At 40.2% G+C, this 12,995-nt stretch overlaps 1 protein-coding gene across 7 annotated transcripts in view; it reads left to right on the forward strand.

Moving 5' to 3' along the window:
- CTBP1 (C-terminal binding protein 1) overlaps window positions 1-12,607 on the forward strand; it is a 426,424-nt gene extending 413,817 nt beyond the window's left edge. For 6 of the 7 annotated variants that reach the window (XM_063125925.1, XM_063125927.1, XM_063125931.1 and 3 more), the window contains 4 exons: window positions 7,096-7,226; window positions 8,514-8,641; window positions 11,172-11,289; window positions 11,539-12,607. In XM_063125925.1, coding sequence (XP_062981995.1) covers window positions 7,096-7,226; window positions 8,514-8,641; window positions 11,172-11,289; window positions 11,539-11,725 — 564 coding nt within the window. In that variant the 3' untranslated portion in view covers window positions 11,726-12,607. The remainder of the gene's footprint in view (window positions 1-7,095; window positions 7,227-8,513; window positions 8,642-11,171; window positions 11,290-11,538) is intronic. The other variant, XM_063125926.1, reaches the window with a different exon arrangement.
- Window positions 12,608-12,995: the final 388 nt, after the last annotated feature.

The raw sequence follows: 12,995 nt of genomic DNA on the forward strand, positions 1-12,995 counted from the left end.
GAATGTGGAGTTGTCGCTAGGCCCCTCATTGTCCATTTTTAGATAAGGTGGGAAAATAATTTATTTTGGCAGGCATTTTCAGGACATGTTGATTTTTAAAAGAGATTGTGAACCCCTAGGTAACAGAACTACTGACATTCAGGGAAACAGCTGTAAGCCACTATGAGCCTGTGGGATAGAGCAGGATATTAATCAAGTATAAATGCATTTTATATTTGATTAAAATATATGATATTACGGGGGTGGGAGATGTAAACTTCAAGGCAACAATGGATGAAGGCCAATGCACCACAGTACAGAGAACAGCTCCAATAGTGCCCCAAAATAGTGTCCACAACAATGTAGGAACAAAGCCAGACTATAAAACACATGGTCTTCGATGTCTATATACTAATGCCCAGAGCATGGGAACCAAACAGAATGAACTTGAACTCTTTTTACATGAAGGCAAATGCGACTTGATAGGTATAACTGAAAATTGGTGGGATGACTCCCATGACTGGAATATAGCAAGTGAAGGATATAACTTGTTCAAAAAGAACAGATAAAATAGAAAGGGAGGCAGAGTTGCAGTATATGTTAAAAATACCTATCCCTGCACAGAAATACAGGCGGATCAGACTGGGAGCCCCATCTAGAGCATCTGGATTAAAATAAATGGGGCAAGGAATAAAAAGAACATGATAATCGGAGTCTACTACCGACCACCCAAACAAAGAGAAGCTTTTGAGAAACAAATTGCAAGTGTTTCAAGGAAGTGTGATGTAGTAGTGATGGGGGACTTCAATTACCCTGATATCTGTTGGGAGACAAATACTGCCAAAAGCGGCCCTTCCAAGAAATTCCTGACATGTGTGGGTGATAACTTTCTCCTACAGAAAGTGGAGGAAGGAACTAGAGGATCGGCAATCCTTGACTTGATATTGACCAATAGGGATGACTTAGTGGATAAAGTGGCAGTTACGGGAACTCTGGGGGAAAGTGACCATGTGATACTTGAATTCTTGATTATAAAGGAAGCAAAAGCTGAGTGTAGCCATATGCATACTCTGGATTTTAGGAAAGCTGATTTTAATAAACTAAGAACTATGATAAGTAAGGTCCCATGGTAAGTGAGCCTAATGAGAAAAGGAGTGCAGGATGGGTGGGAGTATTTAAAAAAGGAAATTTTAAAGGCACAGTTACAAACAATTCCAACAAGGGAAAAAGATAGAAGACAACAGAAGAAACCAATGTGGCTCCACAAAAAGCTTAGAGATGACCTGAAGACAAAAAAAGGATACATATAGGAAGTGGAAGGAAGGCCAGGCTACAAAAGAAGAGTACAGACATGTGGCTCAGAAGTGCCGAAATGGCGTCAGGAAGGCTAAAGCTGAGAATGAGCTGAGATTAGCGAGGGATGCTAAAAGCAATAAAAAGGCTTTCTTCAGATATGTGAGTAGTAAAAGACAGAGGAAAGAAATGGTGGTTCAACTGCTTAATTAGGATGGCAAATTAATAACAGATGACAAAGAAAAGGCTGAAGTGCTCAATTCCTACTTTGGCTCAGTCTTCTCCCAAAAGCGGGTCTATGACCCCCCTGGAAAAAGTGAAGCACAAGTTGAGGGGACAGGATTGCAGTTTGAGATTGATAAATAAATGGTCAAGGAACACCTAATTTCTTTGAGTTCAAATCTCCAGGGCCCAATAAACTGTATCCTAGAGTAATGAAAGAGCTAGCCGAAGAACTCTCAGAACCACTGTCGATTATCTTTGTGAAAACATGGAAGACGGGTGAGGTGCTGGACAACTGGAGGAGGGCTAACGTTGTCCCTATCTTCTAAAAGGGCAAGAAGGAGGAACCTGGGAACTACAGACCAGTCAGTCTGACATCCATCCCTGGGAAAATTCTGGAGCAGATTATAAAGAAGTCAATCTGTAAGCACTTTGAAAACAATGCAGCGATTACTAGAAGCCAACATGGATTTGTCAGGAACAAATCCTGTCAGACTAATTTGATCTCAGTTTTTTATCGGGTAACCTCCCTTGTGTACTGTGGGAACGCTGTCGACGTAATATATCTTGACTTCAGCAAAGCATTTGACAAAGTACCACATGATATTCTGATTAACAAACTAGCTAAAAGTGGGCTAGATGGAACAACTATTAGGTGGATCCACAGTTGGCTACAGAATCGGACTCAAAGAGTACTTATCAATGGTACCTTCTCAAACTGGGGGAGGTAACGAGTGGGATACCACAGGGCTCAATCCTGGGCCCAGTGCTCTTCAACATTTTTATTAATGATTTGGAGGAGCAGGTGCAGGGAACAATTATGAAATTTGCAGATGACACAAAATTGGGTGGGATAGCTAATACCCTGGAAGACAGAAACAAACTTCAAAGTGATCTTGATAGGCTGGAGTGCTGGGCTGAAAACAGCAGAATGAAATTTAATAGGGATAAATGCCAAGTTCTACATCTAGGAAATAGAAACCAAATGCACAGTTACAAGATGGGGGAGACTTGGCTCAGCAATACTACAAACGAGAAGTATCTTGGAATTGTTGTAGATCACAAGCTGAATATGAGCCAACAGTGCAATATTGCTGCAAGAAAGGCACATGCTATTTTGGGCTGCATTAATATAGCTTCCAAATCGCATGAGGTACTGGTTCCTCTCTGTTCAGCCCTGGTTAGGCCTCATCTAGAGTGTTGCGTCCAGTTCTGGGCACCACACTTTAAGAAGTATGCAGACAGGCTGGAGTGTGTTCAGAAGAGGGCAACCAGGATGATCAGGGGTCTGGAAACAAAGCCCTATGAAGAGAGACTGAAAGAACTGGGCATGTTTAGCCTGGAGAAGAGAAGATTGAGGGGAGACATGATAGCACTCTTCAAATACTTGAAAGGTTGTCACACAGAGGAGGGCCAGGATCTCTTCTCGACCATCCCAAAGTGCAGGACATGGAATAACGGGCTCAAGTTACAGGAAGCTAGATTCCGGCTAGACATCAGGGAAAACTTCCTGTTAGAGCAGTACGACAGTGGAACCAGTGACCTAGGGAGGTTGTGGGCTCTCCCACACTAGAGGCCTTCAAGAGGCAGCTGGACAACCATCTGTCAGGGATGCTTTAGGGTGGATTCCTGCATTCAGCAAGGGGTTGGACTTGATGGCCTTATAGGCCCCTTCCAACTCTGCTATTCTATGATTCTATGGTATTATAACATATTGTAATATTTTATATTTGATTCATTTATAAAAGCTTGTATTGCCATTTCTTTAAATGGTTGCTTTCTTATTTGTCTATTTGAATTATAATCAATATAGAAAGGTGTGGTGCACCTTTTGGTATAAATATGCAATTAATCTTTAAGATACCACAAGATGTTGCTCTAACATCGATTCCATGGGTCCTCTATTTCCTTTTAAATATCTCTGGAGGTATTTCATGACTTGTACCACAAAGCATGATTTCTTGCTCTGGCCATATGCTATACGTGAACTGGTCTTTACAGCTGTCTGGGTCTTCAGTTAATTGGGTTTCAAGTAATGGTGTTGCTGAATTTCAGCTCATTGGTTGAAACTTGATCTGTTCGTAATGTTCACCTTTGTAGTGAGCCTGTACTGATATATTACAAATTTGCTTTTAAGTTTGGAATTCAGAGCATGCACTGTAAAGTAGCACATGGATTCCCCTCCCCAAATTTTCAGTTGTCCTACCACCTGGAATCCCCCCCAGAGTTTCCTCTCTCATCTCACACTATTGCCCCGCTCGTGCTCTTTGCTCCTCTGATGTCATGTTTCTCACCTGCCCAAGGGTCTCCACTTCCCTTGCTCGGCTTTGTCCATTTTCTTCGGCTGCCCCTTATGCCTGGAACGCTCTTCCAGAACATTTGAGAACTACAAGTTCAATCGCAGCTTTTAAAGCTCAGCTAAAAACTTTTCTTTTTCCTAAAGCTTTTAAAACTTGACTTGTTCTGACTTTTATACTGCCTGTTTGGTGCATTCTCTTCCCCTCCTTATTGTTTTATTATGATTTTATTAGAATGTAAGCCTATGTGGCAGGGTCTTGCTATTTATTGTTTTACTCTGTACAGCACCATGTACATTAATGGTGCTATTTAAATAAATAAATAAATAAATAATAATAATAATAATAATAATAATAATAATAATAATAATTTGAAGCAATCTCCTTAGTTGCTTCTGACTCCTCATGGAGGAGGACTCTAGGGTCCATCTTCATACTGGCAATTGGGAACGGTGAGTAAGTATCACATCACACAGGCAGGCCATGTGAAAACAACCAGTCAGAAAGGGGGCATAATGTGGTGATGTTTGACATCAGGCTGCACTCTGCAATTCCAAACGGCTTTTCCCAAGATGTACCTTGGTATTGTGCCTCTGCATAAATGCAGAACAGGAGTTCGTGTTAAAGGAGAGCTCTCATCTGAGTTCACATGGACTAATTTGTTATTTTCCGAGTAAATAATTTCACTTATGGTAAATTCGCCCATCACTAGTTTCTTTTTCTTTCTTTTTTTGGTTTTAACAATTTTATTGTTTTCTTTTTTTGTTTTGTTTATTCGTTCAGTCGTTTCCGACTCTTCGTGACTTCATGGACCAGCCCACGCCAGAGCTTTCTGTCGGCCGTTGCCACCCTTAGCTCCCCCAAGGTCAAGTCTGTCACCTCCAGAATATCATCCATCCATCTTGCCCTTTTTCGGCCCCTCTTCCTTTTGCCTTCCACTTTCCCTAGCATCAGCCTCTTCTCCAGGGTATCCTGTCTTCTCATTATGTGGCCAAAGTACTTCAGTTTTGCCTTTAATACCATTCCTTCAAGTGAGCAGTCTGGCTTTATTTCCTGGAGTATGGACTGGTTTGATCTTCTTGCAGTCCACGGCACTCTCAGAATTTTCCTCCAACACCACAGTTCAAAAGCATCTATCTTCCTTCGCTCAGCTTTCCTTATGGTCCAGCTCTCGCAGCCATAGGTTACTACGGGGAATACCATTGCTTTAACGATGTGGTGTCTCTGCTCTTAACTATTTTATCAAGATTTGTCATTGCTCTCCTCCCAAGAAGTAAACGTCTTCTGATTTCCTGGCTGCAGTCGGCGTCTGCAGTAATCTTTGTGCCCAGAAATACAAAGTCTGTCACTGCCTCCACGTTTTCTCCCTCTATTTGCCAGTTATCAATCAAGCTGGTTGCCATAATCTTGGTTTTTTTGAGGTTTAACTGCAACCCGGCTTTTGCACTTTCTTCTTTCACCTTTGTCACAAGGCTCCTCAGCTCCTCCTCGCTTTCAGCCATCAAAGTGGTGTCATCTGCATATCTGAGGTTGTTAATGTTTCTTCCTGCGATTTTAACTCCAGCCTTGGATTCGTCAAGCCCAGCACGTCGCATGATGTGTTCTGCATAAAAAAAGACAAGCAAAGAAAGAAAACAGCAGAACATCACACACTTAACTAACAATACAATACAATACATTTATTAAAAACACATACGCAAAACATATAAGGCCATATTCCATTTGAGGCAATCTTTATGTCAGACATATAGGCTATCAGTAACTTTACTTTAGCCGATCCACAGATTATATGTAAAAACCACAGACAAATACATCATTTTTTGCAACTCTTGTATATACTCTATCAGAGGTTTCCAGGCCAATACGAATGAGGTTGTTGATTTTTCTCTTACTAGTGCCGTGAGTGTAGCCATCTCCGCCAGCTCCAAAACCTTAAGCAGCCATTCCTCCGTTGAGGGCACTTGTGCATTTTTCCAGTATTGTGCATAGAGGAGTCTGGCAGCTGTTGTCATGTACAAAAACAATGTTCTTCCTTTTTTATGGATGTTGATCATCATCCATAAGTCCCAGCAAAAAATGTTTCTGGTTTCATTTGTATATTTGTCTTTAATATTTTTTGCATTGACAAGTGAATCTGGGTCCAAAAAGATTTTGCTTTTTTACATAAATGTTAAAAAGTTCCTTCTTGTTCTTCACATTTCCAACAGTCTCCCAAACAACCACTGTACATTTTTGCTCATTTTAAGGGAGACATATACCATCTATACATGATCTTGTGAAAATTCTCCTTAAGTCTGGTACTGCCCATCACTAGTTTCAACAAGCAACAAATCTCAACATTTAAGTCTGGTCATTTGTGGAAAATGTTAATATAATTTATGAGATGAATAAATCTAGTATGTACGCTCCAAATATGTATTTACAGTATGCATAGAATCAAAAGAAATATAAAGGTAAAAAGACACATTGTCTTGCAAGTTTATAAAATCCTAAGTAGTTACTGGTGAAATAGCAAATCTATTTAAACCAATTGTTAGCGACCTGGAAAATTCTCATTTTACTAAAGGTGTAATGTAAAGGTGTTCTGATAAGTTATTAATATGTTCCTTAGTATTTTTACATTGACTGCTTTGCTGTAATATGTGGAAAACATATAATGTTTCTATTGTTCTCACATTGATATGTTACAGCAAGTAGAAAGTTAAGCTACAGACTTGCATCAATAAGCAAACACATTTTAACTGGTGCTTAAATTTCACACAATTCATTTTTAGAAATTTCTGTAAACTTTTTAAAATAGTGCAATTGCTTGTGAAAGTTAAAGAAAACAGTATAAACCTTTCCCCACATTTCTCCTAGACACGGCCATGGCAGTTCTTCAATGATTAATCCTTGAATTTCCTCATTTGTAGTCAGACTTTCAACATAAATTTAAAATCATGTTAACTAGATGAAAAGTGTTTTAAATGGCATTTTCTGAAACGTTTCCCCAGTATCTACAATACATGTTTCAAATGCAAAAATGAGTCTGTTTGATACTCAATTTTTCCTTCAGCTTAGTTCAGTTTACCCATAATAAAAGTGCAGTTTTGTCTGTTTGACTTAGATATTGATATCTTTTAAAGATGCAGTGGTGAGAAACTCACTTATAAAAGACATTTTGTGATATTTCCCATTGCTTAAGGAGGTGGCCCATTTTCTGTGGATTTCTGTAATCACAGATGGTTCCTTTCAGCATAGGGTTCTGCCACACGGATTTTATTTCATGGGTTACTTTGTGCTTCAACATTTTAACTTCCTGCAGATGCGACAAGGGGCCTTCCTTGTGAACACAGCCCGGGGAGGCCTTGTAGACGAAAAAGCACTTGCACAAGCTCTGAAGGAAGGCAGGATACGAGGGGCAGCGTTGGATGTACATGAGTCAGAACCATTCAGGTGATTGTGCTTCTTGACTACGAAAGAAATGGATGCCTAGTCCATCACAACAACAAAACGATCCCTGCTCAATAAGGATGTCTAACATTTATATGGTCCTTCTTAAGAGTGTTCCATGTACCTTGCATAACTGCCAAGCTCCTCTTTTTGGAACAATACATCTCTGTGAACTTCTGGATTACGCAGAATAAATAGTGGCTTAGAAAAGAAAGAAAAATTGTCCTCTGTTGTTTATTAGAAAGGAAAAAATAATTGATCAAATCAAGTACAGATATACACCGCTAATGGCCAGACCTTTGTATAGTTTTGCAGCTGCTGGCTTAGGTAGCAGCATGTTCAACTCACTGGGTTGGTTTGCCAGTTTGCATGTCCTATTCTCGCTCAGCGGTTGTGTTGCGCAAACCTAGTGAACATGGGTTACGCAAGAGTTAAACAACCCCCATGTAATTCTAGAACAGACCATGGGTTCCGTGAGGGTTGTTTAATCTTCATATAACCCACACATCAGATTCGTATCACACAAGAATCCCTAAGTAGGGGCTGGATATGCAAAGTGTCACCCATTGGCTCCAAGGCTGACTGTGGGTTAAATAAGTGACGATGAGCTATGCCATGTTGTTCAAACCAGGTCAGTCTCACTTCTAATCAATGGGAAATCAGTGGTTCTGTGAAACCCACCAAGGCAACAGGCATATTTCCAGGTAGAACTCACACAAAGCTCTCTGCATAGCATTCTGTTTCCTATGGGCCTGTAGTAGTATATTCAGATGTCATGTTTGGGGACATAACAGGCCCACACACATGAAGACAACTGAAACGGGAGGTTGTGAGGAATAGATTCTTTTATCCTCTTTCACTACTTTAGAGATGCAGCACAGAAAAATTTGCCAGGCCCTTTCACCCCAGTATAAAGCCTCAAATGAAGTTGTTCTTGTTACCATTAGCTGCTATGGAGCACCAAACATGCTAACTATGCAAACAAACTAGTTTTGGTTCTTTTGGCATACCATGCCAATGTGGACTCCATTTTTAAAATTTATTTTTATTTTATGGCACCCACAGAGGGTGGCCTGGTGGGTGGGGAAAATGGCCTCCAGACTTCCTGAAGTTTCCAACCCCTGGTTTAAAGGTTGACTGGCCCATTAGCACACCATGGGCAGAAATGAATGTTCTAAATCTCAGGACACAAGAATGCAGTTCACTTTTCATTGTACACAGTTATTTTTAATACATGCACAAAAGCCTCTATTCAGGAAGATATAATAGCTTCTTTGTCTTTTCCCTCAGCTTTAGTCAGGGTCCTCTGAAGGATGCACCAAATCTGATCTGTACTCCACATGCTGCCTGGTACAGTGAACAAGCCTCGATAGAGATGCGGGAGGAAGCAGCACGGGAGATCCGGAGAGCCATCACAGGTGCTGGCCACATCGTCTTATGTAGGGTGACCTTATGGAAAGGAAGACAGGGGCTCCTGTGTCTTTAACAGTTATTTAGAAAAGGGAATTTCAGCAGATGTCGTTTGTATGCTTGCGGTGGGTGGTGAAATTCCCTCTTCATCACAACAGTTAAAGCTGCAGGAGGTCAAGAGGATGGTCAAGAGGATATTTCATATGGTCAAGAGGACAGGGCTCCGGGAGCCTTAACTGTTGTGATGAAGAGGGAATTTCACCAGTTGCTGCATGCCTACAAATGACACTTGCTGAAATTCCCATTTCTAAACAACTGTTAAAGACACAGGAGCCCTGTCCTCCTTTTCCTATGGTCACCCTATCTTATGTGTTTTTTCAACAGCTGGTTTGCACATAACAGCAAGATAAAGCAACCCAGGAATTGGTGTGGCCATGCGAAACTGAGCAAGTTCAAGCATGTTGTCTCCTTGCCGCTTCTGCTTTAAAGCAGCTTCCCCAAACAACCGAGGTTGTTGTCATGAAGTATGAACCTGGCACTCTGAGTTGTTTAGGGTTAACAACCCAGAGTTTTAACCCAACAGGGAACCATTAAAACTGTGTTATTTAACCCTAAACAACCCAAAGTGCCAGGTTTGCATGCCATGACAACAGCCCAGGAATGGCATTCCTGGGTTATTTCAGAAAGTGGAAGTGGGTGGGAGTCAGCACGTTCGCTCACAAACAACCCAAGGTTTGTTAACCATGGGTTGTTTGATCATGTGAACTTGGCCAGTGACTGTTTCCTTGGCTCAATGAACAATATTGATTCTTGGATCCTTAGTAGTACAGGGAACACTAAACTGGCTTAGAATAATGTCTACTAAAGTACAGCACTACTAAATGTTGACATTGAAGTACAATTCTAATGGGGAAAGTGATATTCCATCTGCATCTCTCTCTCTCTCTCTCTCTCTCTCTCTCTCTCTCTCTCTCTCTCTCATTTCCTCTTCCCAAATTACGTTTGTTATTACTTGAAAAGTGGGGACAGAAGGTGGCTGTGCTCCCAATGGGACTTCATGGCTGAACACAATCTAGGACTCCCATGTCAAGGACAATAGCAACTAATGGGGTCATTCCATGAAGCTGAGTAATGGGAGATTCAAGACAGATAAAAGAAAGGACTTCTTCACACAGCATGTATTTAAGCAATGGAATTCAAGATGTAGTGATGTCCACCAAGTTCGATGGCTATAGTTAAATTCATGGAGGATAAGGCGATCAGTGTCTACTAGTCATGATGGCTATGTCTTCCCTCCAGTGTCAGAAGCAGTATGGTTCTTAATACCAGTTATTAGGAAACTTGAGTGGTGGGAGGGAGCATGCTATTCCACTCCTCTCATGAGCTTCCCAGAGACATCTGGTTGGCTTCTTTGGGGACAGAATGCTGTACTGGATAAGCCTTTAGTCGGATACAGCAAGGTGGTTCTTGTGTTCTTAACTGATCACACTGAAAACATGGTTCACAATTTGAATGGTGGCTGTATAACAAGGAAGAAGTCAATTTTGTGTGTGTCCTTTGGTCCCTTACTAAGAAATAACTTTCTTCATGGTGAAACTGATGTAGTTCTTCTTAGATTGCTTTTGATGGTTAACTGCCAGGCAGCTTTAAGAAATGAAATGAAATGAAATACTGAGTAACATAAGATTATCATGATCAAACAACTACTATTAATTACTGCACCAGTCATGATTGTGCACACACTTGCACATCCGGGCTTGCAGAATTTCAGGAGTTTATGAGGGAGAAGGGCGATTGCCAAAAATCATCATTTTTCATTCTCCCCTGCTTTTTCCAGTTCTGATTCAATCTTCTTTTTTTACTGCAGTAAGTCTAATGTTTTTGAGAATAGAAGAGTAGCATAAACTACACAGAACTGCTTCTTTGGCCTCTTTTTTAAAAGACATGATTTTGACGTGGGCAGTGATGTATCAGACACGTGAACTATCACAACTCAGCACACATTCACTAGAATGTTTTGGCGGGCACCATTTTATAGCCTGGCTAGGTTGTTTACCTGATCTTTTAATTGGCAGTAAAATGCTTTTACAGCTACATTTTAGAATTTTGTTTTAAAAATATTAGCAAATACAGTTTAAATAATAATAATAATAAAACTTTCCAGTCACTGCCATTTTAGCCACATGTTTAATTAAAAGGGGGGGGGAACAATCCTAGTCTGTACTTCTGATCCAGAACAACACTTTATCACTTTTTTAAAATAAATAAATAAATAATAGGTAGTAATAAGTAATTGCCCCTAAAATGTTCTACATAGCATTAACAGAGGGGAATAACAGGGGGGGGGGGGGAGATGACAAATTTTAGGAAAAAATCTGATTTTTTTTAAAAAAAATGGAGAGAAATCGCACAATGGTGATGATGGTGTCAATTGTGGCTAAAGAGAGCTGACCATGCATTTTCCTATGTATGTGTTTTGTCTTTAGTTCAGTATTTGTTGCACATACTGCGTTTGCTTACACTGTGTGTGTTTACTAGGTCGTATTCCAGACAGTCTGAAAAACTGTGTCAACAAAGAACATTTGACTGCTGCTACGCATTGGGCCAGCATGGATCCAGGAGTTGTCCATCCAGAGCTTAACGGTGCTGCATACAGGTAAGTAAGAATGAAGCTGCAGCTGCAGTTTCCATCCACTCCTGCTTAATCTGTCACTGAGAAACAGTCCTCAGGTTTGTGGGGTTCTCTTGCCCACTGGAAACAATTTCACCTGATGTCCATCAACGAACTGACAATGAGCTGGTATCGTGAAGTGCAATCTCAGGATGAAGACTTATTCAAACTGCTGTTAACACATTTCAGTTCAAATACTGAGGTATCAAAAGAGTCCTCTTTCCCCTTTCTCAGCAGGTATCCTCCCGGTGTGGTGAGTGTGGCTCCGCCTGGCATACCCACAGCAGTAGAAGGAATAGTCCCCAATGCCATGTCCTTATCGCATGGGCTCCCACCCGTTGCCCACCCTCCTCATGCTCCTTCCCCCGGCCAAACAGTCAAGCCAGAAGCTGATAGAGACCACCCAAGTGACCAATTGTAGCCTAAGAGAACATCATTCCCAACATTGGTGGTTGCAACTTCGGAAGGTGTGTGGCAGATCAATTGGACTTTGAATAGATGCAAAACCACGAACATGAGGAGGCCATATATGTTTTAGAAACTGGTCCAATATGCAGTATAATGAGAAACGGTGGGAGATGGAAAGAAGATTTGAAAACTTTATTCCTCCATATAAAATGTAGTTTGTCCCTGTCCAGTGACCTGATTCACTGTTTCTGTGTCCTATGGGTTCTTTGTTAAGCCAGAGAAGTTAGTAGTTAATTATATCATGAATGTACTTGTCTGTGTACAGTTTTTAGAACATTAACAAGGGTTTGTTTGCTTAGTTGTCAACAAGAAAAAAAACACATAAGGGAGGCATTTGACAAACCAGTTTTGAGATTTGAGATCCTTTGTTTTTATATGTTTAAAAATGCCCAAAAAAATGAGGCAGTTGATGAACTTCTCAGGACAACGATTTTTCCCATTTTTCTTTCTACGCCACACAGTGCATTGTTTTTTCTACCTTCTTGTCTTATTTTTTAGAATAATTTAATAAAATAAAAACAGTTTCTCCTAATTTTGGCACAAATTTCCCTTATTTCAGAATGAAGACATTTCAAAGAGATTTTGAGGTGCAAATAAAGGTTTTGTATAAACAAGCATCATGCTTTTTGTCACCAGTTAAAGTATATATTATTGGTGGGATGCAGAGAGAGAGATTGAGAGAGGCACTAGACTACTGAAAAGTAGCAGCATTTCATTGCCTACATGGATTCCTTCCTGGTAATGTGGTAGGCTAGCAATATTTTGGGTTAAAATCATGTTTGTGACTGTATCCATTTGTATGAATTATTTTAAAGAAATAAAAATTCCAAACAAATATCTTGTGCACCCTATCTTTATTTCTGGTAACTGTTCAGCTTTTATTAGAATTCATAGATACTCCATGTTTAGGTTTCCTTTGCACTCCGTTGTTGTAATTCTCACTTTGAAGAAAAACAAAATAGAAGCAATTATTTCCAATACATTATTTTACAGTGTGGAAAACTGGAAATAACTTATTGGAAAGAACAGTTTATATTTCGTTTTCCTCTCTGCTGTACTTGAAGCTGTACTTCAGCTTTTCTTCTGAAAGAACATCAGCCAGTTACAGAATAGTTACCATTTTTATATTTCCTGTTGAAAATACTGCAAGGGCATGGCAAACATATACAACAATTGTTGTAATAATGAAGGATCGTAATAAACATCTTTCTGCAAATACTACA

This window comes from Elgaria multicarinata, chromosome 5 (assembly GCF_023053635.1).
Source record: "Elgaria multicarinata webbii isolate HBS135686 ecotype San Diego chromosome 5, rElgMul1.1.pri, whole genome shotgun sequence".
Classification (NCBI taxonomy): domain Eukaryota; kingdom Metazoa; phylum Chordata; class Lepidosauria; order Squamata; family Anguidae; genus Elgaria; species Elgaria multicarinata.